Consider the following 20,021-nt stretch of genomic DNA (forward strand, 5'->3'; position numbering starts at 1 on the left):
GCATCACTTCCCAAAGCATCTGAGTGTATTTATTTGGCTTTCCAATGTTTTGTTTCCAGCTAGGAATTTGAGAACTTAGTTGGCAAGCTCTGCCTGAGAAAATACTCTCCAGGTGCCAAGGCGGCCAGCCTGTTCTTTCTGGGCAATTACTGTTCTGTCTGAGCTTTTCTTCAAAAGAATAAATGAAGCTGCAAGCCTCATGCATTTTACTGTGTGACACCTTATTCAAAGACTATTTCAGAAATACATTCTTTCCATTTGTTTAGACAGCACACTTATAACATATTGTTCCTTTTATATGCAAAATATCCTCTATGGATCATGACACTTGTCATAATTATCATGAGTTAAGCAAGTCCACTCTCAAGAACTTAATAAATAGTGTATTTACTGAATTAATTTTCTTTACACTAAATATTTATTGTCATTTATTTTATATATTTTTGTTTTTAACTTACTTAGTTCTTATTGGTTTACAATAATTGTTAAAATAGTGAATTTCATTGTGGCATATTTGTGCATGCATATAATATAATTTGATCAATTTCATTCCCCAGTACCCTTTCTTTCTCCTGCTCCCTCCCCCAATATTTTTCTACCAAAATATCTTCCTTTTGCTTACATGACTTCTGTTTTTTTCCTTTTATACCTTTCTCTAACATATATAAGAAAAAAATTGACATTTGCCTTTATGAGTTATTGTAGCTTATTTTATCCAAATAATTTTAAAAATAATAATCTCATGTATAAATTAATTTCTTAATGTGAGATGATTTTGAAATTTTAAGAAGAGATGAAATCAGTAACCTTAGAAATCCATCCTTTTGCTAGTTGACAACTTAAAATGTATTAAAATAGAAAATACATTGGTACTATTTAAGTTATGTGATAATATTTCTTTAAGGAAGAAATTTCTTCATTTCTAGTACCTTTGATGGAGCAAAATAAATTTCCTACTGTGAGATGATTATGGATTTTTGTGTTTGTAAAATATATATTGGAGAGAAACATATGCCTATGGGTGAAAATGATAAGATACTCATATAAGTTTTTTCTTCTTAATGGTTTAGTTATGGACTCTGAGCAGTAGAAAGAGATACATTCAGGCCCTTGGTATTTTTTATCATACTGCATTATGATATGAGTGTTTTAAAATATATACTAATAAATCTTTTTTGGCCTTGCTTTTAGATAATTTTTTAAAGAAAATGTGCTTTAAACCCAAGATAAAATACCTCTTTTCTTTTTATAGACTAGCGACTGGGGCTGGGATTATGGCTCAGCGATAGAGATCTTGCCTCACATGTGTGAGGCCCTGTTTTCGATCCTCAGCACTACATAAACATAAATAAATAAAATAAAAGTATTGTGTCCATCTACAACTAAAAAATTTTAAAAAATTAAAAAATTCTAGCGATTACATCTTTAATAAACTTTTTTATTTTAGAATACTTTTGTGTTTGCATAATACAAAGATCCTATTTACTACCTACTTTACTTACTTTTACAGAGTGATACTATTTAACTCATGCCCAATTTCACCTATTTTAATATCATTATTTTATTTTAGTATGGTACATGTGCTATAACTATTTTTTTATATTTATGTATTTATATTAATTAGGTATATATGATAGCAGAATGCACTTCTATTCATCCCATACAATTGCAACTCAACTTTTCATTTCTCTGATTGTATCTGATATAGCATTGCACCATATGTGCAGTCATGCATGTACCTAGGGTAATAATGTCTATCACATTCCACCATCTTTCCTGCCCCTATACCCCCTCCTCTCCCCTCTCTTTCCTTTACCCAATCAAAGTTCCTCTATTTTTCCCATGCCCTCCCTCATTACAGATCAGTGTCCACTGATCAGAGCAAAACAATTGGCCTTTGGTTTTTTGGGATTGGCTTACTTTGCTTACCATGATATTCTCCAACTCCACTCATTCACCTGCAAATTCCATAATTTTATTCTCTTATGCTGAGTAATATTACAATGTGTATATATACCACAACTTCTTTATCCATTCTTCTATAGAAGGACATCAAATTTGCTTTCACAGTTTAGCTATTGTTAATTGAGTTGGTATAAACATTGATGTGGCTTCATTATTATAGTATTCTGTCTTTAAGGCTATTGGGTATAAACTGAAGAGTGGGATAGCTGGGTCAAAAGGTGGTGCTATTCCATTTTCTAAGGAATCTCCATACTGCTTTGCAGAGTGGTTGCACCAATTCGTAGTCCCAACAGCACTGTATGAGTGTGCCTTTCCCCCCACATCCTCACCAACATTTATTGTTGTTTATAGTCTTGATAACTGCCATGAGATGAAATCATAGAATGGTTTTGATTTGCATTTCTCTAATTACTAAAGATGTTGAACATTTTTTCATATATTTGTTAATTGATTGTATATCTTCTTCTGAGAAGTGTCAGTTCAGCTCCTTAACCCATTTATTAATTTTTTTTTTTGGTGTGAAGTTTTTTTGAGTTCTTTATATATCCTAGAGATTAGTGCCCTATCTGACATGCATGTGGCAAAAGTTTGCTCCCCAAATGTAGGTTTTCTCTTCACCTCATTGATTGTTTCTTTTGCTTAAAAGAAGCTTTTTGGTTTGAATCCATCCCATTTATGGGATTCTTGATTTTATTTCTTAAACTTTAGGAGTCTTGTAAAGGAATTCAGGGCCTAATCTGACATGATGAAGACTTGGGACTATTTTTTCCTCTATTAGGCACAGGGTCTCTGGTCTAATTCCTAGGTCCTTGATCCACTTTGAGTTGAGTATTGTACGTGGTGAGAGAGAGAGATTTATTTTCATTTGGCTGCATATAGATTTCCAGTTCTCCTAGCACCATATGTTGAAGAGGCTATCATTTCTCCAATGCATGTTTTTGGCTCCTTTGTCTAGTATGAGATAAATGTATTTATGTGGGTTTGTCTCTGTGCCTTCTATTCTGTACCATTGGTCTACATGTCTAGATTGGTGCCAATACCATGCCATTTTTGTTACTGTAGGTTTGTAGAATAGTTTAAGTTCTGGTGTTGTGATGCTTCCTGCTTCACTCTTCTTGCTAAGGATTGCTTTGGATATTGTGGGTCTCTTATTTTTCCAAATGAATTTCATGATTGCCGTTTATATTTCTATAAGGAATGATGTTGGTATTTTAATTGGAATCACATTGAATCTGTATAGCACTTTGGAAAGTATGGCCATTTTAACAACATTAATTTTGCCTATCCAAGAGCATGGGAGATCTTTCCATCTTCTAAGATCTTCTTCAATTTCTTTCTTTAGTGTTCTGTAATTTTCATTGTAGAGGTCTTTCACTTCTTTTGTTAAGTTGATTTCCAACTTTTTCTTTTATGCTATGATGAATGGGGTAGTTTTCCTAATTTCTCTTTCAGAGGATTCATCACTGATATATAGAAATGCATTTGGTTTATGGGTATTAATTTTATATCCTGCTATTTTACTGAATTCGTTTATTAATTCTAGATGTTTTCTGGTAGAGTTTCTTCGATCCTCAAGTATAGAATTTTGTTATCATCAAATAATGATGGTTTGAGTTCTTCTTTTCCTATTTGTAGCCCTTTAATTTCTTTCATCTTTCTAATTGCTCTGGCTAGAGTTTCAAGGACTATGTTGAATAAAAGTGGTAAAAGAGGGTATCTCTGTCTTGTTCTAGTTTTTAAAGGGAAAGCTTCCATTTTTTTGCATGTAAAATGATATTGGCCTTAAGTTTAGCACAGATACCTTTTACAATGTTGAGGTATATTCCTACTATTTCTAGTTTTTCTAATGTTTTGAACAGATGGGGTGCTGTATTTTGTCAATGCTTTCTCTGCATCAATTGATACAATCATATTATTATTCTTATCTTTAGTCTATTGATGTAATGAATTGTATTTATTGATTTCCTTATGTTGAACTAACCTTGCATCCCTGGAGTGAACCTCACTTGATCGTGGTGCCAAACTATTAGTATGTTCACAGTAAATGAATGATATATATTGAGGCATTAATGTTTGACTCTGAACATTATCCAGATTTTCTTGGCTTTTATTGAATTTTCTTTTTTTGTGTCCCAGAGTTGTATCAGGAAATGACATTACACAATCATCATGTCTCCTTAGTTTCCTCTTAGCTCTGACAATTTTCTCAGAATTCCCTTGTTTTTGATCGCATTAACAGACTTGAGGAATGCTGGTCAAGATTTGTGTAGAATGGGCCTCAATTGGGGCATATTGATTTTTTCATCATGTTTAAACTGGGTTAATGGATGTTGGGAAGAACACCACAGAAGTCCTCATTATGCCATATGAAGGTACATGTAATGGGCATTAGTTATCACTATTGATTTAACATTGACAATCTTGTTTGAATTGGTATTAGCCATGTTTCCCCACAGTAAAGCTGTGCCTTCTCCCCTGTTCCTTCTTGTGCTCTTTAAAGGAAGTCACTAAGCTCAGCCCACCCCAGAAGAATGGGGAATTGTGCCTCACTTTCTTCAGAAGGAAGTCTCTATTCAAGATGTGAACAGGAGGTTTATCTAGTCTAATTTATTTTGTCACTTCTCTCTATTTGTATGGGCCCTTGGTTATTTATTTTATGCTCTAGGTTTCATCTAATGTTATATGATGTGGTTTGTTTCTCAAAGTGTTTCAGCTTTGACTACAGGTACTCTTTCAGCTGACCCCAGTGTCCCTATGAAATGCTCTCAGCTCCATGGACTTTTGTTGTTGTTGTTGTTGATGTTTGTATCTGTTTGTTTGTCTTTGATATGTCTATACTTTCTGCTGCTATAAGATGCTGCAGTAAAAAAAGGGATTATATATTTTTAAAAAACAACAATATCTTAAATGCCTTAGTAGTTTGGAGTACTTTATGATTGTCAGGACATCATCAAGTGAACTTTCTTCAATTTAATCCAGATAGATGATACCTGGAGCTCAAGCCATACATTGTGATCACAGAGCTAATTATAGCAACCACCATAAAGAATATAGATAGAGATTACAGATATTAATAACTTTGTGTTTCGTTCAAGTGAGAGTGCAATAAAGAAATGGGATTGATGGAGGATGAACACTCCAAGTCATGCTTTGCTTATGGAGAGATACTAATAATTTAGATTTTTTTCCTAAGAAAATATACCATTAAGAAATGTAATTGATAGGAGGTTTTAAAACTTTTACTTCTCTTCTAGACTAATATGATTGTTTCTACTAAACTAATACTCAAAAGTACATGTGCTAAGAACAAAAAGAAAACCCCAAAACCAAAACAAAAACCCAAAGGTCAAATGTTTTTGCTGATATTTGGAAGCTAAACCACAATAAACATGGTAGGACGAGAAAAAGAGAAGTTCAATAGATTAGACAAAGGGGAAGAAAGGGAAGTTGGGCAGGAAAGACAGTAGAATAAATCTAACATAATTTTCCCATGTGCATGTATGGAAATATGTAAAAGGAAAGATTTTAGAGCCAAAGAAGTGTGTCTCATTTCATATTTCCCTATAATTTGTTTTTGAGGATTTATATTTTCAATCAAACACATTCATTTGGAAGTAAAAGTTCTATAAAGAGAGGAAAAGAATGAATTGATTCCTTCAAACAAAAGTAATAAAATTAAATTACCCTGGCAATATTATAAGCATAGCAATTTCAAGTGATATATCTGAATATATACCATATCATATAAAGTTATGTAAAGAAAGATCAGTTGAAATATTATGAAAATATTTCCAATTACTTTCTAAAATAAAATGTGAGACAATAGTGAAGTGAAAAATTTATATAATCCAAATCAAAGAACATATATGAAATATTTTCCATTTTATTATCACTTGAACACTTACTTCTTCTACAATCAAATGTATTTTCAGTTTCCCACATGGTATTATTCTGTCATTTCACATGTGAGATCATGTGAAATAACCAATTTTTCTGCAATTTTTTAAATGACATTATCTCTAAATCTTTAATTCCATTTCACCTTTAATTTTCCTGTGTTTTTTCCTATAAAATTATTTTGAATGGCAGAAAGGATATCTTTCATATATATGAGGCTTGTTTCTCACAACACTTGCTTGAGAAAGCAGTGCGAGAGTTTGAAGGTGACTGTTTCCCAAAGAGAATAAAACTAATCTTTGTGAGCACATTTTCCCCCAGTTTAGGACCACCCTCTCTCCCTCCCCCTTCTTTTCTTCCTTTTTATATCATATGCATACATATTTACTGAGCACTTACTATGGGCTGAATATTATGATGGTCACACACCTTATACCCCAAATGTTTAGCACCAGATAAAATAGATTACAAATCACCACAGACATAGCCAATCATTGAGTTGAGTATTAATTACCTGGGATAAGATGCTGCTGCACAAATACCTCATGCAATATCTTTCTCTTGTCTGTGTTGCCTTGTTTAGTTTCTGATTATTGTTGCCGATTTTTAAGTATTTTATTATCTTTCATGAAGCTCTACTGTTAAAGGAACTACTTTGTTCTGCTGAACTCAAAGGATATTGTTGAGTATGAAATGCTCTGTCCCCCCTCATCCCCCCCAGGTGGATCTAAAATGTACCCTCTGTTTCAGCTGGAACTGTTTTTAATTAAATTTATTTAAGCCATGCACTTATTTATGGGTTGCCATGCTATGTTTTTATAGATGTATGTATTCTGTAATGTTCCAATCAAAGCAAACACACCTGTCTAAACATTTTTTTTTTTCATTTCTTTATAGGGAGACTTAAAACTCCTTTTATTTTATCTTTTTGAAGTGCACAATACATTATTGTTAGCTATATTCCAAGACTATGTAATAGCACCTCAGAACTTCTTGTTCCTATCTAACTCTAACTTGGTACCCATTGATGAACGTCTTCCTATCTTTCACTCCTTTCTACACTTCTCTGTCTCTGGCAGCAAGTATACCACTCTCAACTGCCATGGGATCAAATTTTTTAGAGTCTGTTTATAAGTGAGATCATGTGACTTGCCTTTCTATACTTAGGTCATTTAATTTAATATGATCTCCAATTCTAACTATATTGCCCCAAATGACAGGATTTCATCTTTTTTTATGACTCAGTAGTACTCCGTTGTGTATATGTGATACTTTTTCTTTCTTCATCAGATAGATTTTTTTTTTGTCTATCCCAAGATGATATCAGGTACCATCTTATGAAGTCAGATCAGGGACTATTTTCAGTCATAGCATCATGGAGTTTGCATAACACGTTTCCCCAAGGTAGTGGACTCAGTACTCAGACAGTTAATTACCTTCATTTCATTTTTCTCTCCTTCTACCTCCTTAGGAGAATTTTCTGTATCTCTTAAGCAAGATTCCAAATTCAGACCAATCATTTTCGTGGGTGTTCTTAGTGAAGGAATTTCTAAGAAGTGGCTTTCTGGTGAAACTCAGATTACCATTGTCTATTCTATCATATATCTGATTTATAAGATTAAAAATGTTTTCCCCATATCTCTATTTTGGTCCAGAAAGATAACAGTAAGTCTAATTTGGACCAGAATGTACAAAATGAAACCAAACATGCAGATCTCTTAATTTAAAATTGCACTGTCCCTAGAAATCAAAGTCAGAAATGGGAACGTGGCCTCTCTCCAGCTCAAGACTTCCAATGGAAACCCAAGAGGCTTTGGAAAGAGCAATTTTCTGATCCAGCCCAGACACAGATTGAATTTATGATTTTAGATTGGATAACCTTTGGATAACCTTTCTCTGTACTCTCCATTGTTCTCATTCTAAAGTGAATGACACAGTTTAAGGAAATGCATTAAAGTGCTTTTTTTTTTATTTCTGGCAGACAGTGAAGCCCTTGTTTTAGAAACCATAACCCTGGATGTACAATTTAAATTGTTTGACACAGTGTTATGCAGAAGAGTAATGTTATATAGCTAAAAGGAAGCAATGTGTTTTTTTCTCTTCATGACTAAAACATGAAAGGAAGACTAAACTTCCACATTTGGGATTTTCAAATTCTCATAGAGAATTTATTACTCTCGTAGAGAGTAATAAAGAAATTAGATATTCTCCAATTGAGATGTTTACATATTTAATTAGAAAATATTAAATACAGTTACATTCCTATACTATTCTCAGTGGTGGGAAAGCCAAATTTCATTAGAAGAAAACTAAAAATAAAAACAATTCCTTAAAGTGATGAGAATTTAGATATTAGACCTTTCGAATTTATGTATTTTTATTCTAAATTAAAATTGCAATATTATGCAACATATATTTTTTGAACTTCAAAACATGCTTTTCTCCCACTTTTGATTACTATGTCTCTTAATACTTTTGTTACTCTTGCCATTTTTAGGAGATAGTCAACTTCAACTGTCGAAAACTGGTGGCTACCATGCCTCTTTTTGCCAATGCGGATCCTAATTTCGTGACTGCCATGCTGAGCAAGTTGAGATTTGAAGTGTTTCAACCAGGAGATTACATCATACGAGAAGGCGCTGTGGGTAAAAAAATGTATTTCATTCAACATGGTGTCGCTGGTGTCATCACAAAATCCAGTAAAGAAATGAAGCTGACAGATGGCTCTTACTTCGGAGGTTAGTAAAACACAAAATACAACTAAGATGAAATTTTAGTAGTCGAAGACCCATATCTTGTCCAGAATTTTGGACATGTAATAATGATAGTATGTGGAATTTGAATATGAACTTGTAACTGAATTTTGACAAAAGTTGCTACAATGTTCTCATATTTCGAGAGCACAAGTTCAATGCATGTGCATTTACTACCACATTGGTTGGGTTATTGTTTCTTTCTTTCTTTTCTTTTTTCTTTTTTCCTTTTTTTTTTTGCTGTAACTAAATAATAGTTGCTTAAGCCAGATTAAAAGTATAATTTTCTTTCATTCCAAGGTTCACAAAGAGTTGGAGCTCTCTCTACAAGAGTTTTCAGGAACCTAGATTCCATTTATTTTATCAGTCTGTCACACACTAGAGTGTTTCTTTTTTAATTTTCTTTCTTCTTGCCCACATGGGAAGAACTGATTTTTTTCTACCATATTTTGACATGTTACCCATGGGATGGTGCAGAGAGAACAGAAGAAAGGAAAAGCTAGTAGTTGATCTTTAGATATGTGCCCCCAAATTGCCAGCATCACTGATATTCACATAGGATTATCCAGAATTTCGTCAAAGGATCACCTCTAGTTCTGAGGAAGGATGAGAAATGTAGCCTTTATTACATTGGCAGCTCATGTTGCCAAAAAGTCTGGGAATTTGGATTGTTTCCAACTTTGTCCTACAATAAGGCTAATATTTATATATATACACTTTTACAAAAATCGCCTAGTAGTTGAGTTACTGGGTTAAAGAGCATATGTATTTTTAAACTAAGATAAATAGCACCAAGATGCTTTAGATAAAACTGTATGTTTGCTTTGACAGTTTGTTTTTATTTTTGTTCTCTTAACAAATAAAAATGGCATTTACTTATTGTTGAGTTTGCATTTTTGCTATTTCTGTTGAGGTTAATGCATTTCTTCACAGATTTATCTCAGTTGTGGACTTTTTTTATTCCTATACTTTGCACACATTTCTACTGTGTTTTCAAATCTTATTTGTAGAAACATTCCTAATACATTTCTTACATATGCTGTAATTACCTTCTCCAAGGTTGGGCTTTGATTCTTAACTTTGTTCATGGAAGCTTTCAACATTCTCAACGTCACTGCTATTTATGTGAATTAGTCTGTCCTTTCTTAAGGCACTAGAAATTTTGTGTCCTTCAAATATGTTTTATACACTGCACAATTAGGGAATTACTTTCCATATTTTCATCTCTTTATTTTTACCACATGTATTATTACTATTGCTTTATAATCATAATTTAATCTATATTTTGTTGTAGTACATACCTTTATTACATTTTTATTTTAGTATTAATCCATCTGAAGTATACCAGTGAATACAGAGTGAGGTAAGAATCTATATTTTTCCCCTAAAGAGAATTTTTCCACAATTGCTAATAGATGATTTCATCCTTTCTGCAAAACTTCTTAATGTTTCTTTAATAATAAGTCAAGTTTAGGGCTGGGGCTGTAGCTTAGTGACAGAGCACTTGCCTAACATGTGTGAGGCACTGGGTTTGATTCTTAGCACCACATAAAAATGGAACAAATAAAATCAAGGCATGCTGTTATCTACAACTACAAAAAAAAATAAGTTTAAGAAATTGTCTTAGTCACAATTAACATTTATTAGGAAGAGTTCTGAATGCTAATATTAAAATAATTCTAAGGTTATTATCTGTTAACATATAGTGGCTGAGTAATATACATTGACTCAGATTAATTATTTTGATTTTTGCCGACCATTAAGGGCAACTTTGAAGTTTCTAGCTTTCCATTTCTTCCTACTCTTCTTTCTTGGCACAGTGATTCTATGTTGTCTCATTAGCTACTTAGACTTTGAGTAACTTATGCTAAGGAAAACCATTAGGAAACACTGAGGATCTAATAGGGTCTACTTTAGAAAGAGCAGAGAACTAATATTTCAATGAAGATAAAAGAAAGAACTAATTGAAATCTGGTAGGGTAAGAAATAAAAGCATATGTATACAGGCCAGTGTGTGTGTGTGTGGGGGGGGGTTGCTGAAGGAAACGCATCACACAGGCAATTTTGTTGGGTATGATAAATATGTTGAAAAAAATTAGGGACTTTATATTTAATGCATTAAGAGTAGATTTGTGGGCTGGGGATGTGGCTCAAGTGGTAGCGCGCTCGCCTGGCATGCATGCAGCCCAGGTTCAATCCTCAGCACCACATACAAACAAAGATGTTGTGTCTGCCGAAAACTAAAAAATAAATATTAAAATTCTCTCTCTCTCTCTCTCTTTAAAAAAAAGAGTAGATTTGTGAATTTAACTATGTTTTGTGAACTCAAAAAGCTCTTAAATATTTGACAACTATATTTGGTAACATGATTAAGATTTTATACAAGGACTGGAATATGTGTCTCCCTAGATGTATGTGGGTTAACCTGTGAGTGAAGTCAACCATGTCAGTGAATTTCATGTCAAGCTATAAGATCATTTCTGAGATAAAAGCATTTTTTTCTGGTGTGTTATTTCTTTAACACACTGTAGGATATCTGTTCATAAATGAGGTTGGTCTGTAGTTTTGCTGTCATTGTAGGTCTTTGGGTGATTTCTTGAAGAATTTGGATAACAGGTTTTGCTCTCCTGTTATAAAGAGAAGTTAATCTTGTCAGTATCTTCTAGATTTTCTAATATATTGGAATACACATTTTCAAAAGAGTTTCTATTCTTTGGGGTTGATCAATGTTAGAATGGTCAAGGAAACCTGGGGCAACAGTAGAATTTATGGGCATCTAAACAAGAATGGGGCCTTCCAGTCAGGCAGACAAAATTAAAAAAATTAAATAAAATAAAAACAGGCTTTAACTTAGGGTTTTAATTTGGGGTGGTGGGACCACCTATTCTCCGTGGTCTTCATTTATATCTCCTGTCTTATGAGCATTAATGTATTGTGGTCTATTTGATTATTTGTATTCAGAAAGGTTTGTTTTATGTATAAGTACACTGAACTTGTGACATAAATATTTATGATAATTATATCTTGATTTTTTATGATTCTCATAAGCAGTATGAAGTGACCTTCTTTTTCTCTTCTGATTAATTTTGTCTTAAAGTGTACTTGGTCTGACATGAGAGTAGCTACCCCTAACAATCAGAGAAATGCAAATCAAAAACTACATTGAGATTTCATCTCACTTAAGTTAGAGCAGGCAATCATCAAGAATACAAATAATAGTAAACGCTGGCAAGAATCCGAGGGAAAAAGTACACTCATACATTTCTGTAGGACTAGAAATTAGTCCAAACACTCTGGAAAGCAGAATGGATATTCTTCAAAAGACTAGGAATGGAATCACCAGCTTATCCCACTCTTCTGTATTTATCAAAAAGAACTAAAATCCGCATATAGTGAGTGATACAGCCACATCAATGTTTATAGTAACACCATTCATAATAGTCAAGTTATGGAACCTGTTAAAGTGTCCATAAAGAGATAACTGGATTAAGAAAATATGATGTGTGTGTATATATATATATATATATGTGTGTGTGTGTGTGTGTGTGTGTGTGTGTGTGTATATGCATACATACATACATACATACAATGGAGTTTTACTTAGTCATAAAGAAGAAAGACATAATGGAAATTGCTGGTAAATGGATGGAACTGAAGAACATCATGCTAAGCCCAGATTCAGAAAATAAAGGGTTGAATATTTTCTCTCATATGTGGAAGCTAGACCAAAATAAGTGGAAAATGAGGGGGAGGGAATACCATGAAAACAGCAGAGAGGTCAGTGGGAGTAGCCGAAGAGAATTGAGGGGTAGAGAAAAGGGATGGGAAAAGGAAAGAACTGTGGAAAGAAACTGGCCAAACTAGCCCATGTACATATATGATATACCACAGTGAATTTCACCTTTATGTGTGTGTGTGTGTGTATGTATGTATGTGTGTGTGTGTGTGTGGTGTATATGTATATATCTATATATCACTAATTTAAAATAAAACTATAAATAAATAGAATGGAGACCACTAGAGTAGAAGAAGGAAAGTAGGGAGAGGGAGGAGGGAAGCCAAGTAGGAAGTACTTGGATTGAAATGAAACAAATTTTATGTCATGCATCGGTGATTATGTCAAATTGAACCCCAGTTCTATGGTGGTTCTATTCCTAGTTGTTTGAGGATTCCCCATGCTGCTTCCAGAGTGGTTATACTAATTTTCAGTCCCACCAATTATCTTTCAATGTACCTTTATTATCACAACCTTTTCATCATTAGTTTATATCAGTATGGAAACATGAATAATTATTTCATAATTTGGTGATAATTCAATAATACTTCATTAATTGTGTGGTTTCTTTCATTTGTACCTTGTGTCCCTTGGAAATATTTCTATTTTTGTGGATAAGAGTTTCCTTTTAATTTTAATTTTTAATTTTTTTTTTTTTTCTGGAATTGTAAGATGCTTCCAGCTCATCGGGTATATTTCCTACATAGTATAGAATTATCCATTTCTTCAAGGAGCCCTTGATTCTATCATTGAATAAATGTATTTGAATGAAGATTACAACACTGAGTGTGATCACTACTACTGGGCTGTTAAGCCGGGAAGTTAATAGGCCCTCTCATTGTATGCACACACACACACACACACACTCACACACACATTCACACAAACAGTAACCTGTTTATATATGCATATAAGTAAATACATATTTTTGTATGCAACCATTCATATCTATATGAAGCTAAATATGAATTCCAATTATAACCTACAATAATAAGAAATATTTTAGCCTCTTCCTTTTGCTTATCTGTAACTCCTCACTCAACAGTAAGATTTGAGATTCCCATTGTCTATTATCTCTATACATAATTGCTCAACTCTAGTACACAGGCATAGTTGTCCCATAACTGTTAACCTGCATGTCCATGATTAGGAAGTCTATCAACTGGAGTCCAAGCCATGTAGATTACTTTTGCCTTACATCCTACGAACTCTGCTCATTTCCAAAGATACTTAGGTCAGTATCTTAACGTTTATCCCCTTTAGTGAGATCATTTCATACAGTTGTAATGCATTTATATTATTTGGTCACATTCTGCATTTAATCCAGAAATCTTCTGGCTTCCTAAACTATCTTTTATTTGCACACCATAAGCTGAATCGCTGTCCTGTAAAATTCTACAGGCTTTGCCAGATGCTTAATTGTCTTGCATCTACCATTATAGTATTATACAGAATAACTTCATTATCCAGAAGAAAAAGTACCATGTGCATCATATATTCAGTCTCCCCGCCCCCCCCGTTCCCAAGCCCAAAGAAAACTACTGATCTGTTTAAGTTATTTTTTCTTAAATGCAATGGAAATTGAAATCATATAGTCTATAGTGTTATATAAATGTTAAATTACTTAAGTTCAAATTCCAATTATTAACTGCTATTATATGGCCAATTCAATTTCTTATATGAACCGTTTATCCAAAGACCTTGATATACTCTCTCATTTGTTATATGAGTTCTTTTGTTAATTCTTTACAATTTTCTACATAGACAATCTTGTCTTCTGCAAATTAAAATAGTATTATTTCTTCATTTCCAATTTATATGCATTTTAGTAAATTTTCTTCCCTTGCTTCATTGGCAAGAACTTCTAGTATGATATTGAATTAAACTAGTGAAAGAAAGTAACTTTATCTTGATCCTGATGGGGAGAAAGCATCAATTTTTTTTTCTCACCATTAAAACATTAAGTAGGATGTTGGTTTGAAGGTTCTTTTGTTTGTTTGTTTGTTTGTTTTATGTAGTTACTCAGAGTGAAGAAAATTTTCTTCATTTCAACTTTCCTGACATTTTAAAGAAACATCATGAATAGCTATTGGATAATATCGATTTTTTTTATTTGCTTGACTTTTTGCCAATTCTGTGACATTGGGTTTTTGATTTTTGTTTTCATCTGTAGCTTGTTGACATGGTAGATCAAATTGATTGAGTTTGATTTTGAATGTTAAATCAGGCTTACCGGCCTGAAAAAGTTTTTTTTTTTTTTTTTTAATGTATGAAAATTTTGAATTTGATTTGATAATATTTTGGCCATGAATTTTGTATCTGTCTCCATAAGAGTGGTTGCCCCATACATTTTCATTCCAGAAACATATTTTCTGGGTTTTGTATTAGGCCAATTCTCACTTCTTAGAGTGCATTAGGTTGTGCTCCTTCTACTACTTTTATTTCCTAGAGGAGGGTCTGGAGAATTAGTGTCATTGCTTTCTTAAATCCCAGGTAGAATACTTGATAGTGTTCTAAATGTCAGAGTCCATGAAAACATTGGGACCTTGTGATTTAGTTTTCACAATGTCATTAAATTTTTGATGCAGTTTCTTTATGTTATAGATGTAGAATTTATTCAGGTTATCTCATAAGAGTGTAAATTTTGTTAGTTTGTAATTTCCTGGAAAAAAAATATATATATATATGTGTGACACACACACACACACACACACACATACATACATATATATATATATATATATATATGTATATGTGTGTGACATATATATATATATATATATATATATATATATATATATATTTGATGGACCTTTATTTTATTTTTTTATATGTGGTGCTAAGAATTTAACCCAGTGTCTCACATATGCTAGACAAGCACTCTATCACTGAGCCACAACCACAGCCCTTACTTTAGTTTTTATACAATATTTCTTTAGAAAATCTGAAAGAACTGGACTTTGGTTCATTTTTTTCTTTTCTTTTTTGAAATTTATTGATCTCTGCTTCAACTTTTATTATATCCTTATTCTTCTGGCTTTAGGCTTAAATTGCTCCTATTTTCCTATTTGCTAATGTGGAAGCTTAGACTATTAATTTTACATATTTCTTTCACTTTAAAGTATATATTAATGCTCTATAATATACTTTTATCTCTAAGCACTGCTTTTAATGCCTTCCATAAATTTGATGTCATATTTTATTTTCTTTGTTTCAAATTATTAAAAAAATATCTATTGAGATTTCTTTCTTCATGCATATTCTATTCAACCTGTTTTAAATTTTGGAAATTTCCGAGCTGTGTTCTATTAATAATTCTTAAATTCATCCATTGTGACATAATAATTTACATTACATGATTGCTAATATTTTATACTTGCTAATGTGTGTTCTGAGGTTCTGAATTTTGAGAAGTGTACATATGCTGCTATTTTTACTTATTCAACTTAACTCACTTCAGTGAGATTTTCTGTTGAATATTTTGTTTCTATTCGTGGCTTTTGGCCTCACTCATATTTTTACTCTACTGACATGAGATTGCTCTTAGTGGACTCCAGGGTACTGGAAGCATGAGTCTTCATTCAGTATTTTATGCAAAAAAATAGGTCTGCACTGCTTCTAATGCTTTTCCAAAGTCAGTTATTATTTGTTTGATTAAAATACCTAAGAAGATAATGTGAAGTAGTTGGAGTGTAATAATAACATATACTCATTTATCATGTTATACAGTTTGAAATTTACTAGCTTTTGTTATCCATGATGTCTTGAAATCAGTAGGGTCAGTTTTTTTTTATTTACTAGTTTTGACTTTGCTTTAAGTCGAGCATGGCAAGTCCATATTACTGTTAAACACAAGAATCAGGGATTCAGTAAGGAGTATGCTTTATACTCTTCTAAAATGTCTGAATAAATAAACATAATCAGTGAATAGAAAATTAAACTGTAACTTAATGGAGAGGAACATAGTGACATGAGGAATCTTATATTCAAAGAAAGATCAAAATCAGTTTGTATTCCATACCTATCTTGTTTCTATAATGATACAGAAATGTCTTTTTATATGGATATTTTTAACCCCATATAGTTTCTTTCTTTTAGAGAAGATTCATGCATCACCTCATTCAGTACTCTCACCAACAAAGCTCCCAAATAATGCTTTGAAGAGGGGGGTGCAAGAAAATGAGCATAGAATAAGAGTGTAATAAATATTAAGCACAGTCACAATCACAGGGACACAGCAATAAGCAAGAGGAACCACCTTCCCACAGTTGTGGAGTTTACATTTTTAGTCAGCGTTTGTGTTTTAGAAAAAAAAAACAATTTAACAAAGAAACCCACTAATTACTGGAAATATTAAGCCACATTATTGAATGGTGAAAAGTGCTCTATATAAATTGAAGCAGGGGACAGGATAAGGAGTGCCCGCCACCTTCTCCAGCCATATTGAAATTAGATGGCAGGGATGAGGAGCACCTGAGAATCCCAGACTTCCACATGAGTGATGGAGACTGGAAGCAAGGATCTAATAAGATTTGTTCTCATATCTCAAGTCAGAGGAATACTGAGGCAGTGAGTGTTGGGTGCTAAAGGAGTGATAATCTTGATGGGGGTGAAAGGAGATTCTGATGTACTGATGATATTGGACTTTTTTCCATGAACAGCCGTGTGGCCCCCTTGGCTTGAGGTACGTGATTGATGCATTCCTTACAATGCTTTCTAGACACCTTCTCCACTCCTCCTATGAGGTAAATTGTATAACTTTATAATCTCCCTTTACAACTGAGGAAAACAAAGCTCAGAGTAGATAAACAACCTGGCCATGTACTGTAAAAGAAACAAAGCCAGATTTCAAATTCAGTTGTGAATTTCAACTTCAAATTCTTCTATGTTCTTCCCATGGTACCTCTAGAGAGGGGCACAATTATCCTGTAGAATGTAAAGTTCACACATTTGCAAAATCTTAGCTCTCCTTCAAAACTCTCCTTAGCCCTTTTCATCTGTATTTGCTAAACCCTTTTGTAATCTCCTGCTATGCTCCGCTTGGCCCACCCATTAAAGTAATCATATAGCTAATATATCATCCCTTGAATAAATAAAAGCATTAATACACAAAGAAAAGTTGGTGTATTCCTATTATGATATATTTCATTCTTTTTAATAATGCTATTGCTCACTCGCCTCTTAACTGCATGTGTCTTTCCAAACCAGTGTTCTAAATGATTCAGTCTCTTAACTCTTTTAACCTGTTTAATAAAACAAACAAATCAACAACAACAACAAAAAGAAACTGTGGCTTGGTAATGTAAAAAAATCCTATCAGAAGGAAAGTGTTTCCTGTGGATGCTATTAAATACTGTTTAATAATGCCCAACGTTTTGTTAGTTTGAGGGAACTCCTAAATAATTTACATAGATAATGTATATATTTAGGATTTCTTATGCCTAAAATGCATCTGACCAGTTTAGAATCATCTGACTGTTTAAATTTACAAAAACAGATCTGAAAACCATAGGCAATCCATGTCTTGGTGACTTTTCATCACCTGTAAGAGGACTAAAGCATCTGCCAGTCTGTACTTTGCAGATTATTCCAACTCTAGTAATTGGCATATATTTAAAAACTAATACTAGTTTTCTAGAAGGTGTGGGGAAATCTGTTGATGGTGAATTCGCAATTTGATTAACTCAATATTGCCACTATTTTTTATGAGGAGAAGGCAGTAACAGAGAAAACGGTGAAATTTCTCATAGATTATCTTCCTTCCTTCCTTCCTTCCTTCCTTCCTTCCTTCCTTCCTTCCTTCCTTCCTTCCTTCCTTTTCTTTCTCTCTCTCTCCTCCTCCACCTTCTCCTCCTCCTCTTCCTCATCCTGATTTTTTAGTTCCTTAAATGTTATTCTTTTAGACCAGTCTAAGTAAAATGATTGTTTCAGTGCTAATGAGACAACCATGTCAGGCCTTTCTGAAGGCTGTGACTCACTGAGAAATGCCAAATTACATACAACCACAGGAAAAAGCTTTGCTAAGCCACCAGGTGAAAGAGATTTCTATATCTTTTTCTTTTTTCTCATTTTTTATTATATGATTAGCCATGCATTTCTATATGTTCTTTTAAAAAATTTTTGTTTTAATTGGTTATACATGGGAGTATAATGCACTTTGATACATCATATATAATGGAGCATAATTTCTTATTCTTCTGGTTGTATATGATGTAGAATACTCTCACTTCACAGCTCTATGAATTTATAAAGTCAGTTATAAATGACATAGTAAAAGATAAAGTCCAAATGTCTGGTATACTTATGAAAATCAAGACTAACATAATGAAGAAATTTTATTTTGAAGACATAATGCTTTTCTTTAATAAAGTGATAGAAAAAGAGGAGAAGGAGAAACCTAAAAAAGTCTACATTATAATTCTAGTTCCTCCTGTCTTCATATGGTTGTTCACAGGAACCACATTTGGAGCTTTTTATAATTAGAGAATAAGGCCAAATTTTAATCCTATTAAAACAAAATCTACATAAGGCAATATACTTTCTAAACTTAATGTGTGATTCTTATTCATGCACATTTTAAAAACTTGTCTCTACAAAGTTCTTAAATTTCAATATCCATTAATAACCGGGAATGATTTTAGTGAAGTGTGAGGTTCTGTTGCAAGATTAAATATGTCTAGGAGGTTATGATTCACTTGAGAACATAACATTATTTTGAATACTTTAAAAACAATCTTTCTTTTTTGAAAATAAATTACTAAATTTTGATTATCAATATTCTTTGATATTCAGATTTTGCTTGAGTTATTGGAATGCTAACTTGTATGATTAGAAGTTTTACATGTTGTTGAAGGAATTTTCATAATAAAAATAGATGAAAGATTTCATCCCATAATATTTGTATGCATAGTGCAGGAGGTGGAAGTGAAAGGGCCTTTCAATTAAGCATAATTGAAGGAAAAACTATTTAAAAACTGTCTAAGAGGAATCAACATCTTGGAATGATGTCTTTGTAAAAGTTTCTCCATAGAGTAAATCTGCATTGGTGACTTGGGTGTAGTCAATGCTCCCTCACTTAAAGCTCCTAGGTTCCCATTTTATACCTGTTTCCAAGGTATTCTGGGGGGGAGGCCCCAGCACCAATCTCACTGTGATTTCCTCTGCAGCAATTCTTCTTTTCAGAAAAGTTTCTGAATTGTGTGCCTCGCCTTCTATCTGAAGAATAATGTCTAAAACTTTACACAAAATCTTTAAAACTCTGTATAACCTGGCTAAAGTTACTTTGCTAATCTCAGTTCATTTTAAACCAGCCCCAATACCACCATTTCTTAAACAAGCAAAAATTGCTTTTGTTTTGATTGATCCCCTTGGTTTAAAAAAAAAAAAATCCCTCTCTACTTCTTTTGGTGTGACACACTATTTCTCATCTTTATAAATATACCATTCAATGTTGTCTTTTTTTTTTTTTTTTATCTTTCCCAATCAGGTAAGCAATTCATTCTTCCTGCTTTGGTAGCACTTAATCTACTGTAGAATTGTTACATTATTTATGTGTTAATCTTATGTGTTACCTTAGGATTTTCTTGAGTTTAAACACTGTTCCCCCCACCCCGAAATTTAAACAGAAGTCC

General features: G+C 32.9%; 1 protein-coding gene across 1 annotated transcript in view; it reads left to right on the plus strand.

Annotated features, from left to right (window-relative positions):
- Hcn1 (hyperpolarization activated cyclic nucleotide gated potassium channel 1) overlaps positions 1-20,021 on the plus strand; it is a 367,370-nt gene that overhangs the window by 310,492 nt on the left and 36,857 nt on the right. The window contains exon 6 of the mRNA XM_015497383.2: positions 8,360-8,600. Coding sequence (XP_015352869.1) covers positions 8,360-8,600 — 241 coding nt within the window. The remainder of the gene's footprint in view (positions 1-8,359; positions 8,601-20,021) is intronic.

Source organism: Marmota marmota, unplaced genomic scaffold (assembly GCF_001458135.2).
Source record: "Marmota marmota marmota unplaced genomic scaffold, marMar, whole genome shotgun sequence".
Lineage (NCBI taxonomy): Eukaryota > Metazoa > Chordata > Mammalia > Rodentia > Sciuridae > Marmota > Marmota marmota.